Genomic DNA, 24016 nt, shown 5'->3' with positions numbered 1-24016 from the left:
AATGCGGTATTATGCTCCATATTTGCTTTGCTCCGAATAAGCACTGAATGTTGCAACAGGGTCCTGACAGAGGTTCTCTAGAGAGCTTGGGCTACGACTAAAATAAGTGCCTGGGTTTAGTCAGAAAACCATGACTTCTTTCATCCTATTACATTTATATAAGATCAGTTATAGTAACCAAGTAGCCAGCAACAGCACAGATTATCCGAGAAATACTAAGCAACTTTCCATCCTGAGCACCAGAGCTCAAATGGAAGCAGAAATGGAAATGCTGGGGTGAAATGACGGATGATAAAAATTGTTAGATATAAGAAAGGGCTTTATAAGACGAGATGAAATGTTTACCTAGAGACTCCAACATTACACAAATGTCTATGCTTTAGGTCAGGCACGACATCACTTAACGAGGATGACAGGGATCGTGCACTGTAGTGACATAAGGATATATTTCTCAATGCACTTAATGTGTATTTTCCATTCAGCAACTCCTTCTTTCAGCTCCATCTTTTTTCATTTTGTACCAGGGACTGAACTCATGACTACGTGCTTGCAAGGCAGGCACTTTATGCCGCTGAGCTAAATCCCCAGCCCATCAACTCCATCATTTTTAAGAATTTTAAGATTCAAGACAAGCTTGCACTCACACTTGTTATCCATTCTGATCTCTACTTACAGTTTAGGCTTGGCTAGAACTGGAGGGGGTTCTTTGACGGGGGAGGAAGGCTCAGGGATTTTTGCTGCCTGCCCGTTGAACCTCTCTGGGAAGGAATCAGGCCTGGTCTGGGAGGCCATCGCCACATTCCCCTCAGAGGACGCTTCGCTTCCTTTGTCATCTTCCGGCAGGTTGAAATGCACACGCAGCCCAATCCTGGAGCTGGAGCGGGGCTCGTTGTGGTTCACCAGGACCCCTTCGAGCTTGGGTTTGAGGGGCTGCTCTGCAGAAGGAGGCTCGGGGTTGGGTAGGGCTGTCTGAGGCTCACTAGTAGGCAGGTTGGTGGTGGAGTTGGCTGGGTGAAGAGCCCCATTGTTGCTGAGGTCTTCATTGCCTGAAAGGATAATCACAGGACCTGAGCGTTAGCCTTGTCTAGGAGACCAAGATGGCCTTTCGCCAGGCTCTGGCAAGCATGCACCTGGGAAAGTATCAAGCCAAGGGAAGAATAGAAATAGGAAAATGCTTGTCAAAGTCAGATCAGGATCTGGTATATTAAAGAACTGTAAGAAGGCAGGGAAAACTCAAGATCAAAATTCTCTTTTGGAAGATTACAGAAGACCAAGGAAGTGCTTTCTTAGGAGGTATAAAAGCAACAACAGGCTAATTGGGTGGCTTTATATACAATGAGAAATTGAAAACTGGCATTGTTCAAGAATACTCTCCTCAGCTGGCATGATGCTGCAGGCCTATAATCCCAGCACTCGGGAGGCCACGGTGTGAGGATCACCACAGGTTTGAGGCCAGTCTGGGGTTCACAGTGAGCTCAAGACCAGCCTACGCTACATAACAAGACCCTGTCTCAAAAAACACAAGGAAAACAAAACTACAAAACTAAAACCTCACTTTTTTCAATAATTCAAATGGTTTTTTGGTTCATATGTGAAATAAGGAAAGCTAACACAAACTTTGTATGCCACATTCAAATCCACAGTCTGAACCGTAGGGGCCTCTCCTGAGCCCTCACCTCGCACATCGAGGCGCGCCACGCTGGACACCGTGCCGTACTTGTTGCTGGCTGTACACGTGAAGCATCCGGAGTCTTCTGCGAACACTTCGGCAATAACCAAAGTACAGATCTCCTCTGCGTGCCAAAACACAGCGATCATGAGAACAGAACTGTGGAACTCACTGATAGCAGATTTGGATTCTACAAAAGTCAACAACTACGGTCATTCTTTGAAAACAGTTGGTAAAAATAATTATTTGATTGACTTGTTTGATTAGCAACCTCAATGAGTCTAAGGATGGAACCGATGCCTCGAGATGGGTTTTTTATAAGACTGCATGTGTATTATGAAAACAGATTATTTTCTATTTTTATGTCATCAATGCAGATGGCAAAAATGGAAATGAGTAGAAATAAATTTAAAACTGAATCACAAAAGCAAATTAGAAGTTCAAATAGCACATTCTGTAAACTCAAATCTCTCGTTATTTCCATGGGGAACTTTTACAGTAAGATAATTTTAAACAAAGGCCATAATTTAAAACTGGACAGTAACTAAGGCCGGGGATTTAGCTCAGCAGCATAAGTGCCTGCCTGGCAAGCCGTCAGGTGAGTTTGATCCCCAGTACGAAGAATAAAATAAAATAAAATAAGGTTGGACACTAAGTAAATACTTTGCTATGTACTAGTAATTAGCTGACAGAGTAAACAAAAATCCTGGATGAAAGGATAGTGAAGTAGTTTCTACTTCGTAAATACTATGGTTAAAAAAAATTAAGATGCATTATGTAGATGTACCAATTCCCCACGAAGAATGTAATTATTATCTACTACAAACATATATTAATAAAAAAATCCTTGTGGATTACTTTGACACACAGTATGAACCCCTGTGAATAACGATGGAAGTGATTTCCTGATAGAACCATATGATTGTAGCCTAAAATTACTATAATTAGACATTCCTTGATGATTAACGAAGTGGAGACACAGGACAGCTAGATAAACCTCTGGTTGTCACTTAGTAGTCTCAACAAAAAAATTATTAGTTGTATGAGGGGCAACTTGGCACCTCAGTGTTTCATGGTAACTAAATTAAATGGCCTCCACTACCTCTAGAAAAGCTGGCCACGAGACTCCTGCAAATGTACTGGGTCCCCCTTCTGAGAGGGCCCAGTATGTTACACGCTCTCCTCACTGTGCGGCAAAGGACCCAGCACAGGGCTACATGGCCTGCATGCTCAGTGTCTTCTGGAATGCCCTTCCGTTTGGTCGTCGGAAGGATTATAATGCTGAAATTCCGATCACTTTTTTCACCAGGTTGGATTACAAATACAACCTGATTTTTCAGAGTGGTCACAGAAAGAGCAGCCAGATGTTTATGTCCTGCTCTGTGAGTGACTTGTATTTTCCAGTGGTAAGTGCTTCTCCCACTGGCACTTGTGCTTATCTCATCTTTATATCTGTGCAATAAAATCTAATAACAGCACAGTGCTGGGATCAACATGTTTTCTGATATAGATCGTCACTCCTTGCGCATTAATAAAGTTGAGATGATCTTTACCTGGTTCTGCCATGGAACGAGGTTCTGAAAAGAAAGAAAATTAAAAGACTGTGAACATTTATTTTACTGAGAGGGTACATTTTTATCAGAAGCTTCCTATGGGATTTCATAGTCTCTTGCATAGTTAGAAGAGTTTGGCAAGGTTAATTTCTCAAGGTTAACTAAAATGCCCTAAGCTCCAGTGACCTCAACAGGGACCCAGAGACAGCAGGAGAGCAATGAAGTGATGTCGCTGCCTTTTGGAATATACCCAGGTCCCCTGAAGGCAAGAAAGTGTTCCTGAGTTAGCCGGGATTCAGAAAGGCTTTGTTTTTTTTTGAGATAGGGTCACACTATGTATGTAGTTCAGGTTGAACTTGGACTCACTGTGAAGCCCAGGTTGGCCTCAAACTCATGGTGATCCTCCTGCCTCAGCCTCCCAAGTATTGGGATTATAGGTATGCACCACCACACCAGGCAGGCTTTTTTCTTATTGGTACCCATTTAGCCTCACCTGAAAACATGCTTTGAGGGCTAAGAGATTATTCTTTGCTTTGGGCTTTTATGTCCCAGTAAAGTATAGAATTCACCTTCTCCTCTGAGCTTTTTAAGATCAAGAGCCTCAGATTAGGTAATGGATTCTCCTGGAACAGATTCTTAATTTTAAAAATCGTTGGCATTCCTGCAAGTGCCTGCTGTGATAATACATATTGGCACTCAATGAATGTTTACTGAATTGTAGGCAATCAGGAAGTAGTTGTTGAACTTGGTTACGTTTACAAGGACAGCACTCTGAAGTTTTTTCTCTTTCAGTTAAATGGTATTCGGAATTTATTATTGCTGCTGCTAAAATCTAACATTAGGGCTGAATCATACATCACATTGACCCAAGTACTACTATTTTTGTGGTAAGAAACAAATTAGCAATAACATAATGTACCACAAAAATGATAAGTATGTGAGGCTATACACTATTAATTAGCTTGGTCTAACCATTCTATAGTGAATATATTTCAAAGCGTCTTACTGTACATGATAAATTACACAAAGCTATCAGTAAAATAATTAAAAAGGAGTCTACTATTCCCATGCCTTCAGTAGGCAATGAATTTTGTGTTCTTTTCCCTGAAAAAAAAAGATAAGAAAGAAAAAAAAGAAAAAATTAATACGTATTTATTATAGAAAAACTGAAAAAACACAAAAATGCAAGAGGAAGCAAAACAATCGACTCGACTCATTGCCCAATGCCTTAGCAAATTTCCTTCCCAAGTTTTTCTGTAATAATCACTCTACATACTCGATATAATATGTAGCAAATAAATTATTTAGTTATGACTGAAATAGGTCAAGAATAAAGAGTGCACTGAATGACAAGATGAAAGTAGTACTTATGTGATAAAAAAGAATCAACACCCCCACACATCTAAATTCTTACAAGAAAAAGCATGAAAACCCAGTATGAAATAGAGAAATACAGTGACCTATATAAACATGAAAAAGTGCCATCCCACAGCTAATTAGTAAAGTACAGATTACAATAGCTCTTCCCATATGTAATTTCTATAAAGTTAGTAAGATTTAACCAAAGAGCTGATGTCCACGGTTGGCAAAGATACGGGACGAAGGCATTCCATGGGTTGCTGGAATGCAGCGAGGTGACTCACGGCCCAGAGCTGCGGGGCCCAGCCAGTTTACGCTTGGGAGCCTGCGTGCTTATTAATAAAACGCTCTTTCACAATTGTGTGTGATTACCCTAAATTTAGCTCAACCTTTTGGGATGGCATTTTTGGCCATGTATATTAACAGCTTACAAAAATTTGAGTTTGCAGTAGCAATTCAGTACTAGAAATTTATACTTATTGTTCAGACAGCTGAAGGCAGATGTCTTGTCCTCTGGGTGAATGATTTGGGGATGACAGCATGCAAGGCATGGGCCATTGTTATCCCCTGACTGATGTACTTTAAAACTTTGTTGTAGTTTTTTTCTTCTCCTTTTTTCTTTCTTTTTATGTTTGAATAAAATGGATTTGAAAGAAAAGAAAAAAAGAGAAATTTACACCAGGGTAGTAAATAGTCACAAAGACTTGCTCTGTTAGCCTACACTGATGCACAGTTTATAGTAATAAAAACTGTGAACAGCCCAAATGTTTAACAGAGATTAAATAAATATGGAGTTGGTATTATTGACTTTGTTGTTGTTGTATTTGAGACAGGGTCTTGCTACGTAGCTCAAGCCGGGCCAGAGCTCACTATGTAGCCCAGACTGGCCTCAAATTTGTGGTGAGCTCCCCATGTGCTGGGATGGCAGGCGCGTATTACCATGCCTGGTGACTTATTTTTAAAGGTAAGAAATCTAATGAGGTCTGATGCCACACGCATCTCTCAGCCCTCTGTGAGGTTAAGGCAGGAGACCCAGCCTGTACAATTTAACATGTTACCAAAATTTACAAATTAATTAAGGAATGGGGATGTAGCTCCATGAAAAGGCCTTGAGTCAATTCCCAGGATCACAAAAACCAAAACCAAAAAACACCAAATCTACATTTAATATGTAAAGATGTCCATGAAATGTTGAGTAAAAAATCAATTAACAAAAATTAGTATGACTTATTTTTATTTCAAAAAATATAAATGGGAAAATTCTTGCAGAATTTTACACTAAATTAGTATATTAGTGTATTACACTAATAATACACTAAAGTATTAATAGAGTTTAGTCTGGAGGAATATGAGTACAGGTGGTTTATATTTTATTTTTTTTACTCTGTTTTTAATGTTTCTAAAAACCTATAAAAATCAATGATCAGAAAAATTGCTTTAAAGCATCAACTTACTTTTTTGTAAAATCCTAAAATCTGGAGAATCTTCTATTAAGGTCCCTTCCCTATACCACTCAACTCTGGGGGATGGAGCTCCTTTTACTCTGCATTCAAAGACAACCAGCTGACCCTCAGAGGCTGACAAATTTTGTAGCATCTAGGATGAGAAGAATATCGTTAGAACAAAAAAGTATGCATTTTGGAATGTAGTCCTAAGACTGGATTCTAGGAAAAGACACTATCTTTTCCTTTATACTCTATCTGCCTTTTTTCAAACATACCTTTTCAGCAGCTTTGATTCTATGGATGTACACGGAGCCTATATTTGAAGACAGAACCATCTGATCCAAAGCTCTTTCCTTACTGTTTTCTTCCTTTACCTTTGTCATAGTGCTACATACACTTATTAAAAATGAGGCAAAGCCTATTGAGTAAAGTAGCTAACTTTCAGTGAAGCAATGTCTGTTCTTAAATGCCCGAGTGGAGTTTGGTGTCCAGAAATAAAAATAATGATTTTAAAAACTGCAGCAAAGCTCCACTAGGTGATTCAATACAGGAGAAATGTATAATTTTCCAGGGGAATATGGCTGTTCATGATATGGAGCAGATCTGTGGCCCAAGTAACTGATTTGGTCTTTCCTAGCTTTGCCAAGTTTACATCTTGCTGTCTTGGAGATTGATTTTTGTTTTGCTGTTTTGTTTTCTTTATGTGGTCCTTTGTTTGTTGATGGTAGTGCTGGGGCTTGAACCCAAGGTCTTTTTTTTTTGACACGGTTTCTCTATGCAGTTCAGGCTGGCCTTGAGCTCAATTTGTAGTGCAGGCTGGTCTCGAACTCACAACAATCCTCTCACCTCTGCCTCCCGAGTGCTGGGATTACAGGCGTGAGCCACCACATCCGGCTTTGAACCCAAGGTCTCATCAATACTAAGCACATATTCTACTGCTGAGCTACATAGTCTGCCCTCCTTATGTGGTCGTTATGGTGTAACCCAGCTGAGCTGTTGAAGACATAAGCAATGACAATCTTTATATAGTCACATACGGGGTCTTAGGTCATTATAAGATGTGTTGCAATTCAGAGAAGGCATCAGGAATCCTTCTTCACACTTTCACGATGAAAGGTCTACCAAGCCATGCAGAACTGTAAAATGTCAGCTTATTCCATCCTAGACTCGTGACAGAAAGGAGTATGTATTTTCCCTCATGCTACATTCTTATTCATTACGATTAGAAACTTAAAATTGCACATTCTTTAGTGTGGTTAGTACTTCATTTGACTAGGAAATACATGTGTGTAAGCATACTTTTATTTTCCACTCTGGACCAAATAGTAGACAGAGATTCTAATTAAACCTGCTTTACAAACTTTATATAGCAAGTGCTATGCAGTTGTTTAGTCTTACAGATTTTTGGCTTAATAGAAGAGGAGACCTAGTAATTGTGTTGCTACTTTTATCATTCACTCAGAAATAACATGAAATTTTTTGAGACAGAGTCTCACTGTGTAGTGCAGGCTGGCCTTGAACTCACTTCTGTAGCCCAGATTGGCTTTGAACTCCTCCTCAACCTCCCAAATGTTGGGATTACAAGTGTGCACTACAACACCCAGATACTTGTGAGATTTTTTTTACAGCTCTTGTATGAACAATTTATGCTATTTTGCATATATCTATGTCACAATTATAGCTTTTACCTAAGGAATACAAGGACAGTGGGAATAACCACAGATTTTAGCTATAGTAAGACATTTTTAATTGAGAGGTAAATGTAAATTTGTATTATAACAGCCAGGGGGCACTGTAGTTCGATGTTGTACGTTGTAGGGTCTTGAATATGTTGAAGTGATTCATGGCGATTCACTCACACAGACTTGTTTCTAATTGATAAAGAGCTGTTTGGTTAAAAGTCTTCTTATTCCACATTTGCCCAAACAACACTGAGTGACAAGAATGAAAAGCAAGAAGTCTTCACGGGTCATGTTGTTCTGGGTAAACTGATAAGAGACCTTCTCGGTCCTGGCCCCTGAGCAAATTCTGTGCAGAAATGCAGCTTTGGGGCCTACTGAAAACTTCAATGGCAGTCAGACATCTCCCAGACTTTGCACATATGGAGCTTTTAGTTCTTCTTGACACAGGCAAATTAAGACACCATCACCTCACCCTGTGCAAGGTGGCAGAAGAAACTGAATAAATGAAATATGGTACATTTATTAAAATGGGTATAAGCAAAATGGATCAGTCTGTATTCTCTCACATGGAGTGCAGTTTGGCTCATATATATGTGAACTAATGGTTAGTCCTGCAGAGGAAATAGCAAAGTCCTGTTGCAGAGGAGATCCTCGAGAAACTATGTCCCTCTGGATTTAAAACAGCACTATTTGATTGTGATTTTTTACTTGACATTGGAAGCCAAGACTTGTGTTCTATTTGAGAAGCTCATCAAGATACTTTCAGTTCTATGGCGTGTTGAACAGGCTCACTGTCCATGATAGGATATGCAAGATCATTCTACTGTGAATCAGTATTCAATAGAGTGCTCTTATGAGACACTTAGGAAGAGTTCTTGGAAGTTATGAGAACAATGATAGTTATTGGTGCTGAAAAGTATGCTTGTCCTACAATGTCTCCTAAGGAGGAGCTGGCTCATATGGCTGCACATCAGGGTCCAAGTCAGCTGCATCATTAGAACATACACAGATGACACTACCTGTGTTCATCACAGCAGGAGACCCTTGGTGGGTCCCACTAGCGTGATGCTATATGGTTTGCATATGGGAACAGTGTGCCCCTTACTGGATTGGGTGTTGGAAGCTTGGGGCCCTGTGTAATGATAAGAGGTGGTAGGACCTTTAGGAGGTGGGGCCTGATGGGAGGTCATTATTGACCCTTTCCTTCATTCTGGCTTCCTGTCTCACCATATGACCATAGGACCATGTGACTCTCTCTCTTTTGTCCCTTGATTGTGTAACCTTTTTTCTTTTTGTACCAGGGATTGAACTCACGACCATGCACTTGCCAGGAAGGTGCTTATGCCGCTGAGCTAAATCTCTGGCTCTTCTTCCCCTGATTGGGATGCCATCTTCCACAAGGTCCTCACTAGAGTTAAGAGTTTAGAGACTCAAGCCATACTCTTGAGTCTCAAAACTGTGAGCTAGATAAATTTTGTTCTTTTACAAACTGTCAATCTTCAGGAATTTCTTTATAGTAATTTAAAACATTGATATACTTGATGTATGAAAAATTCATCATATTGACTTTGATAAAGATAAATGAAACAGTCCCTAACTGGCAAAGATTAAGTTAATCTTTACCAAGAATCATGGATCTGGACTAGTCATCATAACCAAAGGTCCGTAACCTCCTGAAGTAGTGTTCAAAGTGCAAATCCTTTTTTGTGTCATTATACGACCGTCTGAGATTGATGGTCTTCGTAGGATGATTTAGCAACACACAACCTTGATAGTCTGTCTTGCATGGCCACTTGTCATTGGATTTATTTTCTCTATCCTTCCTAGAGACACTCTGAAGCCACACAAAACTTTCTTAGCTGAAGTGGAGGTGCTTACCACAGAATAAATTTGAGCAGGAGCCTTTTTTCTGCCAAACTCTGGGCCAGGTGCTCTAAATGTAAACTGAGAGGACACAATTCCTGCACAGTAGATCTCTGTCCACAAATAAGATGCAGGGATGTCCTTGAAAAAAAAGCATCTCTCTGATTGGTTAGAAGGTGTTGATTTCAAGGTTCATTTTTGTCATTGTATTCATTTTTCAGTCTAGTTGACATTTTTGCACATTGGGACATGGTACAACTGAATGTGTACAGTGCTTTAGGCTGAAGTTGGATCCAAATAATTTTTACTGATAAAGAACTGATTGAAGGTCCTTTGTCCCTTGATTGTCATAGGTTCCCCATTCAAGAGTTGAGCTAAAGAATTATCTGGAATTGATGGGTTGGGGATAGGGCTCCATGAACTCTTCAGTAATCTGAATCCAGCTATTGGCCCAGTTATTTCGGTTTCCTGCCTCTGCTATTATATAATGGACTGCTCTTCAAATTCTCACTTCCCTGCCCCATGGCTCTCTTCAAATTACTGCTGAAGCAGCTGGAGCCAGGGCCAGTGCTCCTTGAAAGCCTGCCAGAGCAGCTGTTGTTGAGTGGGAGCAGAGATAGGAGCAGGATTCTAATTTGATCACCTCCCTCCCTCCACTCTTGAGAAGTGTGTGTGCTCCCCACCGGCCTCACAAAGGCAGCTGGATGGCTTCTGATCCTGCGCAGAGTGGCAGTGGCTCTGCATCCATAGCTTAAGTGTTCAGATGTGCATGGGCTGGGGTGCAGCGCAGAGGCACAGTACTTGTGTACTACATGTGATGTGCTGGGCTCCATCCCCCGTGCAGGAAATAAACAAAAAAAAAAATCTGTGATACTCTGTCAGCAGATCAAAGAGCAGTTTATGAAATCTCACAGAGGAATGACATATGGAATTCCACTCTCCCACTACTTTTCAGGGCAACTCTCCTTTTCCATTTTATTTTAGCCTTTTTAAACAGGATGGTAAGTGAGCCAAAGGAGAGGGAAAAAGAGTTAAATAAAACTCTGCTATCTAACCATTGCTTTAAAAAAAATGGTTTCTCACCCAGAGAGGTTTTATTGAGCAGTAGAGAAAGTGAGTCTTGGGGGCAGAAATGCCAGAATCACTAAAGAAGTAAATAGAACAGGAACAACCTGAATGAATCGATGCAAAGGACCTGGTCTCATTGTTCAGGCACAGGTGACACCATCATTAGTAGTTCTGACTCATTCATTAATGACATGGGCAGTGACTATGACCTCAATCTTGCCCTTACTGATGGAAACTAACACAAGCACACCCTGCTGCTAAGTCCCTCTGGAATTTGAGTCACAGCCTATCCTGGTGTCCTGAGTCTGAACAATCATGATCCCATTTATGGAGGCAAAAGTGCACATTCAGAGCGTGGAGAAAGTTTCAGGGATTCTGGGGTCTGTGTATTGAGGACTGTTTTCTCAAATGGCGGACATCACTGAAAATCTTTTAAAGATTTTACCTAACAAACATCTAATGATTAAGTCATTGTCCTATCTTTATTTTTCAAGTGTATCTGTATCTTTATCAAATGTATTTGTCACATGTATCAGTTGGCATATAATTAAGAGGTGATTCGAGCCGCAACACAAAAATAGCCAAACCTGACTCTCTCATTAACCTGTGAAATGTACAGAGTAAATGTTAAAGGTTCCTGTCAGATTTTTCCCCCTTCTTTTTGCGGGATGCTGGGGCTTGAACCCAGGGCCTCATGCTTTCTAGGCAAAGGCTCCACCACTCAGCTATACCCCTATCCATAAACGTTGAAACAATAGTAGCTTTGGAGCTATCATTATTTTTATGAACTTCTCTGTTAGAGACAGCTTTCAGGGTGATAGAGACAAGCAGGAAAGTGAACAGTTTTATCTCTGATAAATAAACCAGATGCACGCTCTGGGTGCTAAGAAACATGGAAAGCAGAGCCCCTAAGATTTGAATTGAGAGGAGATAAGGACACCTCTGGTGTCCCCTATTTGGCTGGGTGGCAGTGTTGAGGATGAGAAGAGAGGAGGCTTACTGGGATTGGGTGTCAACTACTCCTTGGTTTAGTTGCCTTTGAAGAGTCAGCACTGTCTGAGGTGTGACAGAGGAGTGTGACAAATTAAATTAAGCGTGCTGATTTCTAGCACTTATGCTATGTGTTAAGGCTGGGTGACTTAGCAGTAACAATAAAAGAGAACAAGAACTAGCTTTATTAGTTATATTTCATATAAGCACGCACACACACACATGTGCCTACAGTTCTTCATCAGAGCCTTATACCTACCAAGTGTCATGTTATTTTCCTACTTCAAATTTTTGAAAATAATAAAATTGAAATCTCAGACACAGGTTCCAGGAAAAGAACCTGAAAAACTGAAAGGCATTCTTGTGTAAAAAGGTGTGCCTGAGTGACCTGGAAGTTTGTAAACATGGCCCACTCTTGCTGGGTACTGGAGGCCATCTTGGATAGGCCAGTATGGCAGAACGTCACTGAAACTGAGGATTCTGTGGAAGTTGTGGATTTAGGTCTTAGTATAAACATGAGTACTTTCTGAAAAAGCCCATTTTTGTCATTTTCCTTGGTATTAGGACTTTTCAACTTCAGCATGACTGACATTTGGGGGTGGATATTTTTCTTTTGAGGAGGGCTGCTATCCCATGTACTAGAGGAAGTTTAGCAGCATCCCTGGATACCACTAGTGCAACTCTTCAGTTGTGATAACCAAAACTGGCTCCAGACAGTCCCAATAACCTTTGGAGAATAAGATTAACCACGGTTGATAACCACTGTTCCAAGCCAAAACATATTTCTTAGAGGATAAAATCTCTTTGGGCCTAAATTTAATTTGAATACAGCAAACTATAAATCAGGGGGAAGAGTCTGCCCATGTGGTCTTCATAGTCCCCCAAAATCCAGTGTGATTCAGTTTTTAATATTAGAACTTACTATTTTGAACAACAAATAAACATACTCTGTTATATAAGGGTACATAAACCGAGAAGTAGAAGAGCTTGTATGTAGTCACAATTGTGCCACTAACTAGTCCTGTGACACTGGAAAAATAGTTTAATCTCTCTGAGTTTCTCTCTCTCCTTTTTTTTTTTTTGTAAATGAAAGTGCCTGACTGAACTTTCCAGTTCTAAATACAAAGACTATGTAAGTCAGAATAGCTGATACCATGGAACAGAAAAAAAAGCTCTTTGTCCTTGAGAGAGGCTTTATGTTAAACCTCCCGAAAGTAACTTCATGTCCTCACGCACCAAAGACAGATCCCTGGAACCAGATACTTCTGAAAGTGAAGAAAAACTTTAATAGATGGCTGGAATTGTATCGCCTGATCTTTGGGTGTGGCTGTCTCTAAGTCTGAGACTGGTCATAGAGATCACTGTGATAAGGGGAAATAATATCGTCATAAGAACTCTTCTTTAAACCCAGTGTGGGTGGTGTATGTCTGTAATCTCAGCTACTCAGGTGGCTGAGGCAGGAGGATTGCCTAGGCTGTGCCATTTAGCAAGATTCTATCTCAAAAAAGGAGGTAAAGGGTAATTGCTGGGCATGTAACTCATTGACAAGGCACTGGCATGTACTGGGCCCCATCCCCAGTACTAGGAAAAATAACAACAATAGCAAAGCAAAATCAGCAGCAGCAACAGCACAAACTCAACAAAAAGCACCTATAATTAGAAATCTGGGACTTGAAGTGATACTATAATAACCAACAAAACCTTCCCCACTAGGGTCCTTATACTCTATTTATACGGGCCAAAATATTGAAAAAAATCAATCAACCTATCTCTAACTCTGTGTGGGTGCTGTGGTGTCTTTCAAGCCATGACAGAAAGAAAGAAGTCATGTTCTGATTACCTTTGTAAACACTGGAGCCGCAATGATAGGTTTTCCATCCAATCCTTGCAGGTAGTTGGTAGGGCTCTGGCACTGTTAAAGAGGACAATGACAGAGTCATTATCACTAAAATTATTACCTGGACTGACAAATACGACAAATGTACAGAATTTGATTATAAAACTAAAATCAAAAAGGCATGTTTTCTAAGTTTGCAAATATTAGACCTCACATTTTAGAAGAAATTGAGTGCATTTCTTTGTAGGACATGGTGACTGTAAAAACCATCCATTCTCTTGCTCCGTGTATGAATCCATGTAATTAACACTAAATCCCTGAATCGACCTCATAAAACCCTGGGGCAGTGCAGATCACAGTGGAAAACCAATGAATTAGAACTAAGACACGATCCTTCTGCATCACTAAGTGGACTGGATAAGTAATTTTGATTTTTAAAAATAAAAGACTGGAACTCAATATATTTAAATATATTTGTCACCAAGAACAGTCTATCATAATATTTTGTGAACATATTTAGGTCATATGATGCAATGTTTTAAACTATATGCACACATATATATTCTTCTATGTGCAGAGGTAATGCCTGGAACTCTGAAATTACTAGTAGGAAGTACCTCTAAGGACTGGAGTAGAACCTTGATTAAAGGTTTTACTTAATATGCTCTTGTACTTTCTAAATTTTTGAATACTAAGCATTTATTATTATTTTATTATTACTAACATGAAAGACCAGCACCTTTACTATTTTCTAAAAAATAACTTCTTGTTTGTTTCCTCTCAGGCAATAAAATCTTTTGTGGCTACACAAAACTGAGTTTTATGATGTAGAGTATCCCGGGCTGGTCCAAGACGGGGTAGCTCATCATATAAAGTAATCGGCACTCTTAATAAAGCTGGAATGTCAGAGACTAATTTGTGAAGAGTTCCCTTTCCTGTGATATTTGCCTGTGAAGCCAGAGCAATGGGAACTGCTGCTCTCTGAAATCAGGAGTACAAAGTGACCTTCATCCTGACAGCATTGCAACAGAGGGCAGCATGATTGTGCCATGCCTGACGGTCATCGTCACGACACACGTCCATCACGGTCCATGGCACTCACGTTTCATCTAGATTCCGTACCTGCTCGACGGTTGACACTCTGGGTTGGGTCACCAAATGTGTGGCTGGCGGTGCTGCTGGAGGAATGGCTGCAGAAGTAGTGGGTGGTGATGACACCTCATTTGGCTTCTGGATTCTGAGAAATGATTATGATACATGTAGATTATAAAGCAGAGATATAGCTGTTCGTGAACAATCTTTCAGCAAGATTAGTAAGGCTACCGCCAAGTGTACAGTCAAAAGTAACCACACTCTCGGTGTGACAGTATTCTACACGTGCTTACTGAGCGCTTCAGCTACGCGCTCTGTTAGGCAATGCAGACATGGAGGTGGACCAGACACTGTTCTTGTGAGTTACTTGCAGGGCAGCCTGAGAGTCAAACTTATTTTTTTGTTTGTTTGTTTTGTCTTTTTCCTTTTTATCAGTACCGGGGATCAAACTCACGACTGCCTGCTTGCAGGGCAGGCGCTTATGCCGCTGAGCTAAATCCCCAGCCCCTGAGAGTCAAACTTATTAACAGCTACCTGAGATCCATGACAGAAACATGGGCAGAAGTAATTCTTTTAAGATTTGTTGTTCTCAGTATTTCATTTCCCCTTTTCACATAGGAGGCTGGGCTTTGTAAATCTTTACAAGCATCATTTTGGCACTTCAGAAAGTGGAAATAACCTGAAGTCAATAAGCTCTTCAAATCTACGTACATTTTCTGGGTGTGAGGGCACACACCTGTCATCCCAAGCTGGGCTGGGCTACATAGGTAGGCCCTGTCTTGAACAAAACTAAACAACTCAACTCAAATAAAATAAAATAAAATAAATAAACAAGAGAGACAGAGCATTCCCAATAAAGCCATGCCACTAAGGCTTTTATGTTGGCTGATTTCAGATTTAAAAAACAAAACAAAACAGAACATGTTTGTCTCATTCGATTTTTATCTTCATATGTATATATATATATATATATATTATATATAATATATATATTATATGTATATAATTTTTTTTTGCCTTTTTCTTTTTTATCGGTACCGGGGATCGAACTCACGACTGCCTGCTTGCAAGGCAGGTGCTTATGCCGCTAAGCTAAGTCCCCAGCCCCTGTATATATACATTTTTAAGACAATGTCTCAGTCTGTAGTATAGGCTGGCTTCAAACTCATGGCGATCCTCCTGCCTCAGCCTCTCAAATGCTGGAATTACAGGTGCGCACCACCACACCTCACTTCAAACTCTTGTATGTTTCTCTGTACTAGACTGTGAGTCTCTTGAAGGCAGGAAAGACCTAAATTTCTCTAGCAGCTACTGTATCTGGTACAGTGCCTGGGGTAGAGTAAGCATTCAGTGCACGGTTGTAGCAGGTGAGGAACAGCTGGTCACTAGTTTGTTCAGTATTCAGTACAACAGTTGAACCAAAAGATGGTAACTTGTCCAGATCACTCATTTGTATATGTACGCTATGTGTATATATGCACTAAATAAATAATTGTAATAATAAAGTCTACTAAAATTATATGTAAAGGTATATATATTATAAATTATATATACATGTATTTATAGAATTACTAGGTTTTGTGTTCTTGGGAACACTAGGAAAGCATGAGTGTTTTTTAAACCACTGGATATTTGCTTTTTACTCTGTAGATAAAAGTAAGATGATTTTTCAAAGGGGATACTTTATTTTTTAACTATTGAGAATATTTGAATTAACCTGGGTGCCTAACAGGCAATACTTAAGCAAAAGACATAGAGTTTTCTCCCAATCTGCTCTGCTCGTTTTAATTAATTAATTTATTTTTAGGTCATACTCTGAAGTCACCTTTTGCAAGGTCTAGAAACCAGGCAGAAGATTTTTTGTTTGTTTGTTTTTCCTTGGTACTGGGGATTGAACCCAGGGTGCACTGAGCAATCCCCACAGTCCTCTTTTTTATGTTATTATTTTGAGACAGGGAGCTGCTACTGCTCACTGTGGCCTTAACTTACAGAATTTCTGCTTTAGCTTCCCATGCAGCTGGCAGTACGAGTGTGTACTACCTCACCCAGCCAATTAGACACTTTCTTGGGATGTAAGGATGGAAAGGCTACAAGACAGAAAATTAGGATTACCGATTCATTTCGTCCTTGTTAGGGTCCCCTTCTGAGTCAGAAGAAGAAACTCCTGGAGAAATAAAACAAGATGTGAGATTTTGAAGATAATAAATTGACTTTGAAGAATTATAGAAATTTAGATTTAGAAATGAACTCTGAGATTCTCTCCCCTAACATTCAATTTGACAGATGAAGAAACAGACCCTCAGAGGCTGAAGAAGTTGCTCAAGGTCACACTGCTAGTCAGTGCTAGAGTTCAAATTAACTGGTCCAACACATGTGTGGATACCGTACTGTTTGTGTGAGAAACTGAAGGTATAAAAAAGGACCAAAATGTGTAATAGATATTGAGAAACAAGAAGAAAATGTTCGAATGGGAAGGGGAACTGGGGCGGGGCGAGGGGGAGAATGAGAAAAGAAGGGAAAATGAAAAAGATTTTGTAAAGAAGGAAGGGAAAAGGGGTTAAAGGGAGGGTAGGGAAGGGGGAAAAAGAATCAAATTATATCATCTACAGATACAGAGTCTCCATGATGAATGTGATCATTATGTATACCTAAAATGTACCAATAAAATGAATCTAAAAAATTAACTGGTTCAATGTCTAATGTTCGAGTATGATGTCTTTAGACTAGTGGAGAAACCCTTGCAGACATTTTCTGGTGTTCATAAATACTCATGCTCATGGCCTGGGCAGATTGAATACGGAAGCGATTACACTGGATTCCAAACATTGTAGGTGTGGGTGGCTGCTCTTCCGTCCTGTCCTAATATTAACAGGTCATCCTTCATCTTGAGAGTGGGGTTGTTTAAAGTCCTGCTGCCACAAAGGAAAAAAAAAAAAATGCAATCCAATCTCAGCACTGTTAGTGGGACTTTGATCCAGGATTTACTTCTCAAGATACTGAATTCCAGGAAGATAAAATAGAGCTAAATTGGGAGGTATTTATTATGCTCTGAATACTTGGGGTAAAAACATTTAACATGTTCCTATTTACATATTTAATCAATAAATGTTTTATCAAAGATTCACTATCGAATTGGTATTCTGTAAGATATTGGAGATTAAAAAAAAAAAAAAAAGAAAAAGCACAAAACAGTCCTGGCCTTACAATGTAGCTGATAAATTGGCATTTATACCACAATAATAATACAAGAGGCAAATGCTAAAACCAAGGCATTTGTAAGTATTATAGTCAACCAAAGTGCTAAAGAATACCCTCAGGAAAAAACTCAGAGGTTGAGACAAAATGGGAACAAACCTTTCTGTAAATACATGAGAGACATAAACTGATTTCCCCCTTGAAATTAATCACAAAGATGGACACTGATGTAGAGGCCTTTGAAATGCTCCCAACCAGGGTCCCTGCTTCTCCCCTCCCAACTGTACGTTCTCCACCAGTAGCTGGAGTTACTCTGTTCAAACTAAGATTAGGCTAAGAACCAAGGTCCCTGCAATGAGCTGGGCTCTACAGACACGCTCTGCCCTCTTTATCTCCTCTGTCTGCAGCTGCAAAGCTCATGGTCACAGTGGGACACACATTGGCCTTGGGACCAGCACGTTTGCCTCAGGGCCACCCAACTTGCTGAATTCTCTGCCTGGAGGGTTTTCCCTTGAGTATCCTTGTTGGTTACCTTGCCTCCTCCAGACCTCCATGCAAATGCCACCCATAAGGTCTTCACTGGCTACCTTGTTTAAAATTAGAGTCAACACATACTTTCATACATACACATACATAATTCCTATCCACTGTTTGGCTATTTCTTTTTTTTTTCTTTTTCTTTTTTGTGGAATCAGGGTCTTGCTATGCAGTTCAGGTGGCCTTGAACTCACTTTGTAGCCCAGGCTGGTCTTGAACTTGCCACAATCCTCCTGCCTCAGCTGTTTTGCTATTTCTTTCAGGTTTACTTACATCTGTGATAGTATATGCTACATATATTTAGCTCATTTGTTTTCTCTATTATTACATAAATTCACCAGTATAAGAATCCGGGGATTTTTGTCTACTGGGTTCATTGCTATATCCCTTTGCCCAGAAGTATGGTAGAAGAGGTCGTTAATAAATGTTTATTGGGGCTGGGGATTTAGCTCAGCGGCATAAGTGCCTGCCTTGCAAGCAGGCAGTCATGGAGTTTGATCCCTGGTACCGATAAAAACGAAAAAGACAAAAAATAAATAAATAAAATTTTTTTTTATAAATTTATGGCTTTATGTTTGGTTTGGTTTGGTTTGGTTTTGAGAAAGGGACTCACTATGTAGTCCAGGGCAGCCTTGAATTCACTATGTAGCCCAGGCTGGGCTTGAACCTGCAGCAATCCTCCTGCCTCAGTCTCCTGAGCGTTAGGATTATAGGCATATGCTAGCATGTCTGTTTAAATTTATGTCCCACTAGCAATTATTACCTTTCAAGAGTATTTTGCTTTACCTTCTATATAAATCTCGGCAGAAGTTGAGTCTGTCCCATAGATGTTGGACGCAAAGCAGGAATAGCGTCCTGTGTCTTCCTCAAAGGCTTCAGCGATGGTCAGTGAGTGCAAGTTTCCTGCCTGGACGATCTGAATGTCTGGGGAATTTTCAAGCTCCTTGCCTTCACAATACCACCTACAAGGAAGGAAATACAACCACTGGACACAACTGAAATACAAGCTAATAACATAGATGGTCCCAGATACTTTCTAAGAAGAAAAGAGACTTAATAACAGATGGGGCTCCAGATATTTTCTAAGAAGAATACTGTGACAAATTTAATTTAGAATCAGAACATTAAATAATCCATTGCTACGGTATTATCTATAACAATGAGAAGAACTGGCAGCATGCAAGCCACAGTGACACTTTTCTCAGGAAATTAGAAAGTGACTCTTGTTTAGAATGATAACACCTGATAGGGGATGAGAGAAGGCGCGTAGAGCCACCCACGAAGAGACTTTGCTGTGGAACATGGCTTCTCTTAAATGATTTCCAATGATTTCCTCTACTAGGCATTAAAGCACTAAAGAGACAGAGGAAAGGACTGTGATGGGGTACACACGTTCCCTGCTACAAAACTGCCTCTAACCTAACCTAATGAAAAGGAATTTACTGTTTCTTAAATCACTAAATCACTAGAGTAAAGAGGATGAGTCTTTTACTCCCATGGGTGGCCCAACCCTGGCAAATAACCTACCTTAAATGTATTTTTATTATGATATTTTATTTCAGTTCTATGTACTTGAAGTTAGAAACTTTATTATAGAACAGATTTTTCTTGGCAAAACATTTACAAAAATAATTTTTATAAAGTTGTTTAAAACATAAGAGGTACATAAGAAAAAAATGAACATTAATATTAAGTTAAATGGAAGTTCCATTTTTCTCTTAATACACTGGCAAAAGTCAAAGCATGTTTGTATATTGTTAGTGAGTATGGAAAGTGGCCTAAACTCTATGAAAGGAATCTGCCAATAGTACCAGAACTACAGATATGTTATTCTTGGAGCCAAAAGCCCACTTGTTGGAATCTGTCATACAAACAGACTTGCACACCCCCAAAGTGATCCTTGTACAGGGCTACTCATTAAAATAGCAAAAGATTAGAACTAAGTCAAGTGTCCATCATTAGAGAAGTAATGTAATAAACCACGATACAGCCACACAACATCACACTGCAACTCTAAAACAGAGAGTTAGAAAGATCAACATTTTTTAATATGGAATTTAATATGCAGGTAAACTAACACTATGGTAAAAAATGATATTAACTTTCTGTAAGAAATGGAGTGCTATGGTTTGGATTATGGCTCCCTGAAAAGGTAGGTTGAAGTCCTACCGCCCCCCTATACATGAGAATATGACCTAATTTAGAAATAATAGTCTTTGCAGATGTAAATGAAGCAAAAAGATCATTAGGATGGGCCCTAACCCAGGAGAAGAGGGTCCCTGTAAGAAGATGAAAACCCGTGTGAGACTGAACACCATGTGACGACAGAGGTCAGAGTGACACAGCAGACCCGTGGCCACCACTGGGGACTAGGAAGAGGCGAGGAAGGGTCCCATGCAGAGGCGCAGGTGCCACAGGGCCCAGAGACACTCGATTTCAGCCTTTATCCTCCAGATCCTTTATTCTCTTGTTTTAACTCACACAATTTGTGATCATTTGTTGTGGCAGCTGTAGGAAACAGACACAGGGGGCAAGAAGTAAGATACAGAAAGAAAACTAGAAGAATAACATGAAAATCAAATGTGGCTGCCTCTTGACGAAGGGAAACAAGATAGATAGCAACAGAAGAAAGATGTCTCATGTGCTCCTTCTATCTTTTCCTTTTCTCTGTTTTTTGGTACCAGGGATTGAACTCACAACCTTGAGCTTGCCAGGCAGGTGCTTATGCTGCTGAGCTAAATCTCCAGCCTTTCATTTTTTGAAATAATAATTATTAATCGATATAAGAAAAAGTAATTGAGTGGAGAGGTACCGTAACTATTCAGTGCGGAGAAACTCGGGTAGTTTCAGATCTAACTACTCAGAGCTTAGCTGCTCCTCCCGCCCTCTATAAAGTAAAATTCTAAAGCACATTAGCAAAGCCCACGTGTGCATCTTTCTGTCAAGTGTCTCTCTACTGTTCCATAAGTACGTCACAGTCACCTCCATGTTCTATCTCTGCTCATGTTTCACTGTCTGAAATTCTCTTCCTCTGCCTTTCAGTGACTGTATACAACTCATCCACCCAAACGGGGCTCAGCTATCACCTCTTACACAATGCCACATTTTACCACCGACTCTCAATGATAGCTATGTTTTTTAACCTCACCTTTTTTAAAAAAAAAGAAAATACCTGTACCATGCCATAAAAGATTCAATTTTTATACTGTCTCCTATTGTTCTGTGTTCTGAAAATTTCTGGTTTGCTCTTAATGTGTGCCTTTAAGTAACACGAATTAATGAAAACTGAAAATTTCTCTGGATTCCTCAGTTCCACGAGACTGCCAATTCTTTGACAGGTTGGGCAGGGTTTTAGATGCTCTTGCAGCAGTCACAGGTTGTGAGACACTTCTTCATCCACTCTTTCCTTGAACCCTCTTGCCTCATCTGATAGTTTTGGCCTTCTATGTCTGTGGGACCCACATCTTTGGATTCAACCAACTGTGGAACCCCCCAAAGAACACTTAGGAAAAAAACTGTGTCTGTACTGAATATATACAGACCCACTTGGGCCATTATTTCTGAAATAATATAGCATAACAACTATTAACGTAGCGTCTGTGTTGAGTTAGGTATTGTAAGTTATCTAGAAACGATTTTAAGTATGGGAAGGGCTGGGGATGTAGCTCACTGGCGGAGCTAACATGTGCCAGGCCCTTGCTTCCAATCAGTGCCAACAAAACAAAACCAGAAAAACCCCTGTATTGGGAAGATGTGCACAAGTTATATAAAATAAAAATTTTACATAAGGAACTTGGGCTTCTACAGATTTTAGCATCCAAGGGGAAATCCTGGAGTCCAGCCCCTTGAGATACTGAGGGATGATTGTGTGAACAAGGAAACATTCACTTTCCTCGGCTCGGTTATGAATAATCACACAATAACAGGAAAATAAACATTAAATACTTTTTGAAACTACAGTGTAGATACTGAGGTGACGAAGAAGGGAAGAGTGGGGTGCTGGTTAGTGGAGGGGTGCTAAACCACCGTCCACAGAACAGGAAGTCGCTGGGAAACAGCTGACTTTAGCATACCAGGCAACAGCAGTTTAAGCACCCTATAGTGGTTCTCAGAGTGTGGGTTACTTCTGTGAAAGCCAGTGAGATTATCTGCCCTTTCACTGAGTTGACATTTACACCAGCGGAGCAAAAGTCACAATGGGTACAGTTGCTGGTGCTTTAACAGCACAGATGAAAGCACTGTCATAAACCTGACTGCGTTTTGGACCTTCTGCTGTACTCACAGTAAGAAACCAAATCCAACCAAAAGAAAAAATAATTCCTTAGTGAAACAATAAATATCAGTCCTTTCATTAAATCTCAACCTTGAGTTTATATCTTTTGAGACATCCTGGGTGGTGAGCTGGGAAGAAGGGCAAGCATTTCTGGTGTACATGGAAGAGCACTTGGGGTGAAGGTGGAGCTGTTTCATGTATGAAATAATATTTTAGCGTGAAAGAATAACTGGCAGACAATTAGGATTATTCAGAAATGGGTATTCTGCAGACATTTTCTCAAAACTAAAGGAAGTAAGGCTCTCATTTCTAATAAAAATAAAATATTTGTTGCTAATGGGAAAAATGGACTTTCCAGGAAAAATTAGAAAACTTGTATTCCCTGCTGTGAGTGCAAAACTTCCCAATACTTAAGACTTTTGGAGGAAATAAGTGATCTTTAAAAATGTGATTTTTTTTTGGTGGATACTGTGTAGTACAATGTGATACCTTTTTGAAGATTTGTGTTACACATTTATTCTCCAAATGACCAATGTGGAATGTTACCTACTTTAAGTTCAAGATCGACCCATGCGTGTTGGTATAACAGAAGACAGCAGTCCCTTGCTATGGTTTCAAATTTTAACAGCACAGATGAAAGCACTGTCATAAACCTGACTGCATTTTGGACCTTCTGCTGTACTCACTGCTAGTTGAATGTTGGTGTAATATTAAGTAAGAATTGATCTGAGGAGGTTATTATAATTCTCCTGTTTCTAAATGCATGTGTGTGTAAGGCTGGATTTATTTCATTAACTTCAACCCAAACAATATAGTACAGTGTACAACTGAATGTAAAAGCCCATGTGAGAGTCCAGCAGAATTCTAATCCAAGAGATTTGCAAAAAAATATAAAATAGGGGCTGGAGATTTAGCTCAGCGGCATAAGCACCTGCCTTGCAAGCAGGCAGTCGTGAGCTCGATCCCCGGTACCAATAAAAAGGAAAAAGACAAAAAAAAAAAAAAAAAAAATATATATATATATATATAAAATATTGGTACTCTTTTCATTACCTTTTTTGTCTTGTAAAAGTTATTCCTCCTAGTTATTTATATTATCATACTTATTATTACTTAAAAACAAATTAGTGAACATTTGAAACATTTCTCAGTTTTAATTTTTAATATGATAATTATAACTCAAACAAAACCTCTCTTGGGCTTCCATGGGTTTTGTAGCTGTTAAAGGGGTCCTGAGAATCCAGAGTTTGAAAACCACTATATATATATTATTGAGAAATATAGACGGAAATAAATAGGAAACTGCTAGGAGAGTTGAAAATGATCTGTTGTTTAATACTATTTGACTTTTTGAACAATTCAGTTCTACTTATTTGATAAAACAAGTATAAATGGCTATTTCAAGACCAAGAAATACTTTGCCTCATAAACACTGCAGGATGATTGCAATTTG

At 39.6% G+C, this 24016-nt stretch overlaps 1 protein-coding gene across 3 annotated transcripts in view; it reads right to left on the bottom strand.

The window, feature by feature from the left end:
• Positions 1–24016, bottom strand: part of Mypn (myopalladin) — a 102736-nt gene that overhangs the window by 39463 nt on the left and 39257 nt on the right. For all 3 annotated transcript variants that reach the window (XM_063239584.1, XM_063239583.1, XM_003473627.3), the window contains 8 exons: positions 19077–19252; positions 16671–16722; positions 14589–14703; positions 13470–13541; positions 6036–6177; positions 3223–3246; positions 1677–1793; positions 674–1046 (listed from right to left, as the gene is read on the bottom strand). In XM_063239584.1, the coding sequence (XP_063095654.1) occupies positions 674–1046; positions 1677–1793; positions 3223–3246; positions 6036–6177; positions 13470–13541; positions 14589–14703; positions 16671–16678 (851 nt within the window). In that variant the 5' untranslated portion in view covers positions 16679–16722; positions 19077–19252. The remainder of the gene's footprint in view (positions 1–673; positions 1047–1676; positions 1794–3222; positions 3247–6035; positions 6178–13469; positions 13542–14588; positions 14704–16670; positions 16723–19076; positions 19253–24016) is intronic.

This window comes from Cavia porcellus, unplaced genomic scaffold (assembly GCF_034190915.1).
Source record: "Cavia porcellus strain 051 isolate PalLab524CR breed Dunkin Hartley unplaced genomic scaffold, mCavPor4.1 scaffold_28, whole genome shotgun sequence".
NCBI classification, from domain to species: Eukaryota; Metazoa; Chordata; class Mammalia; order Rodentia; family Caviidae; genus Cavia; species Cavia porcellus.
This window is presented reverse-complemented; position numbering and strand designations above follow the sequence as displayed.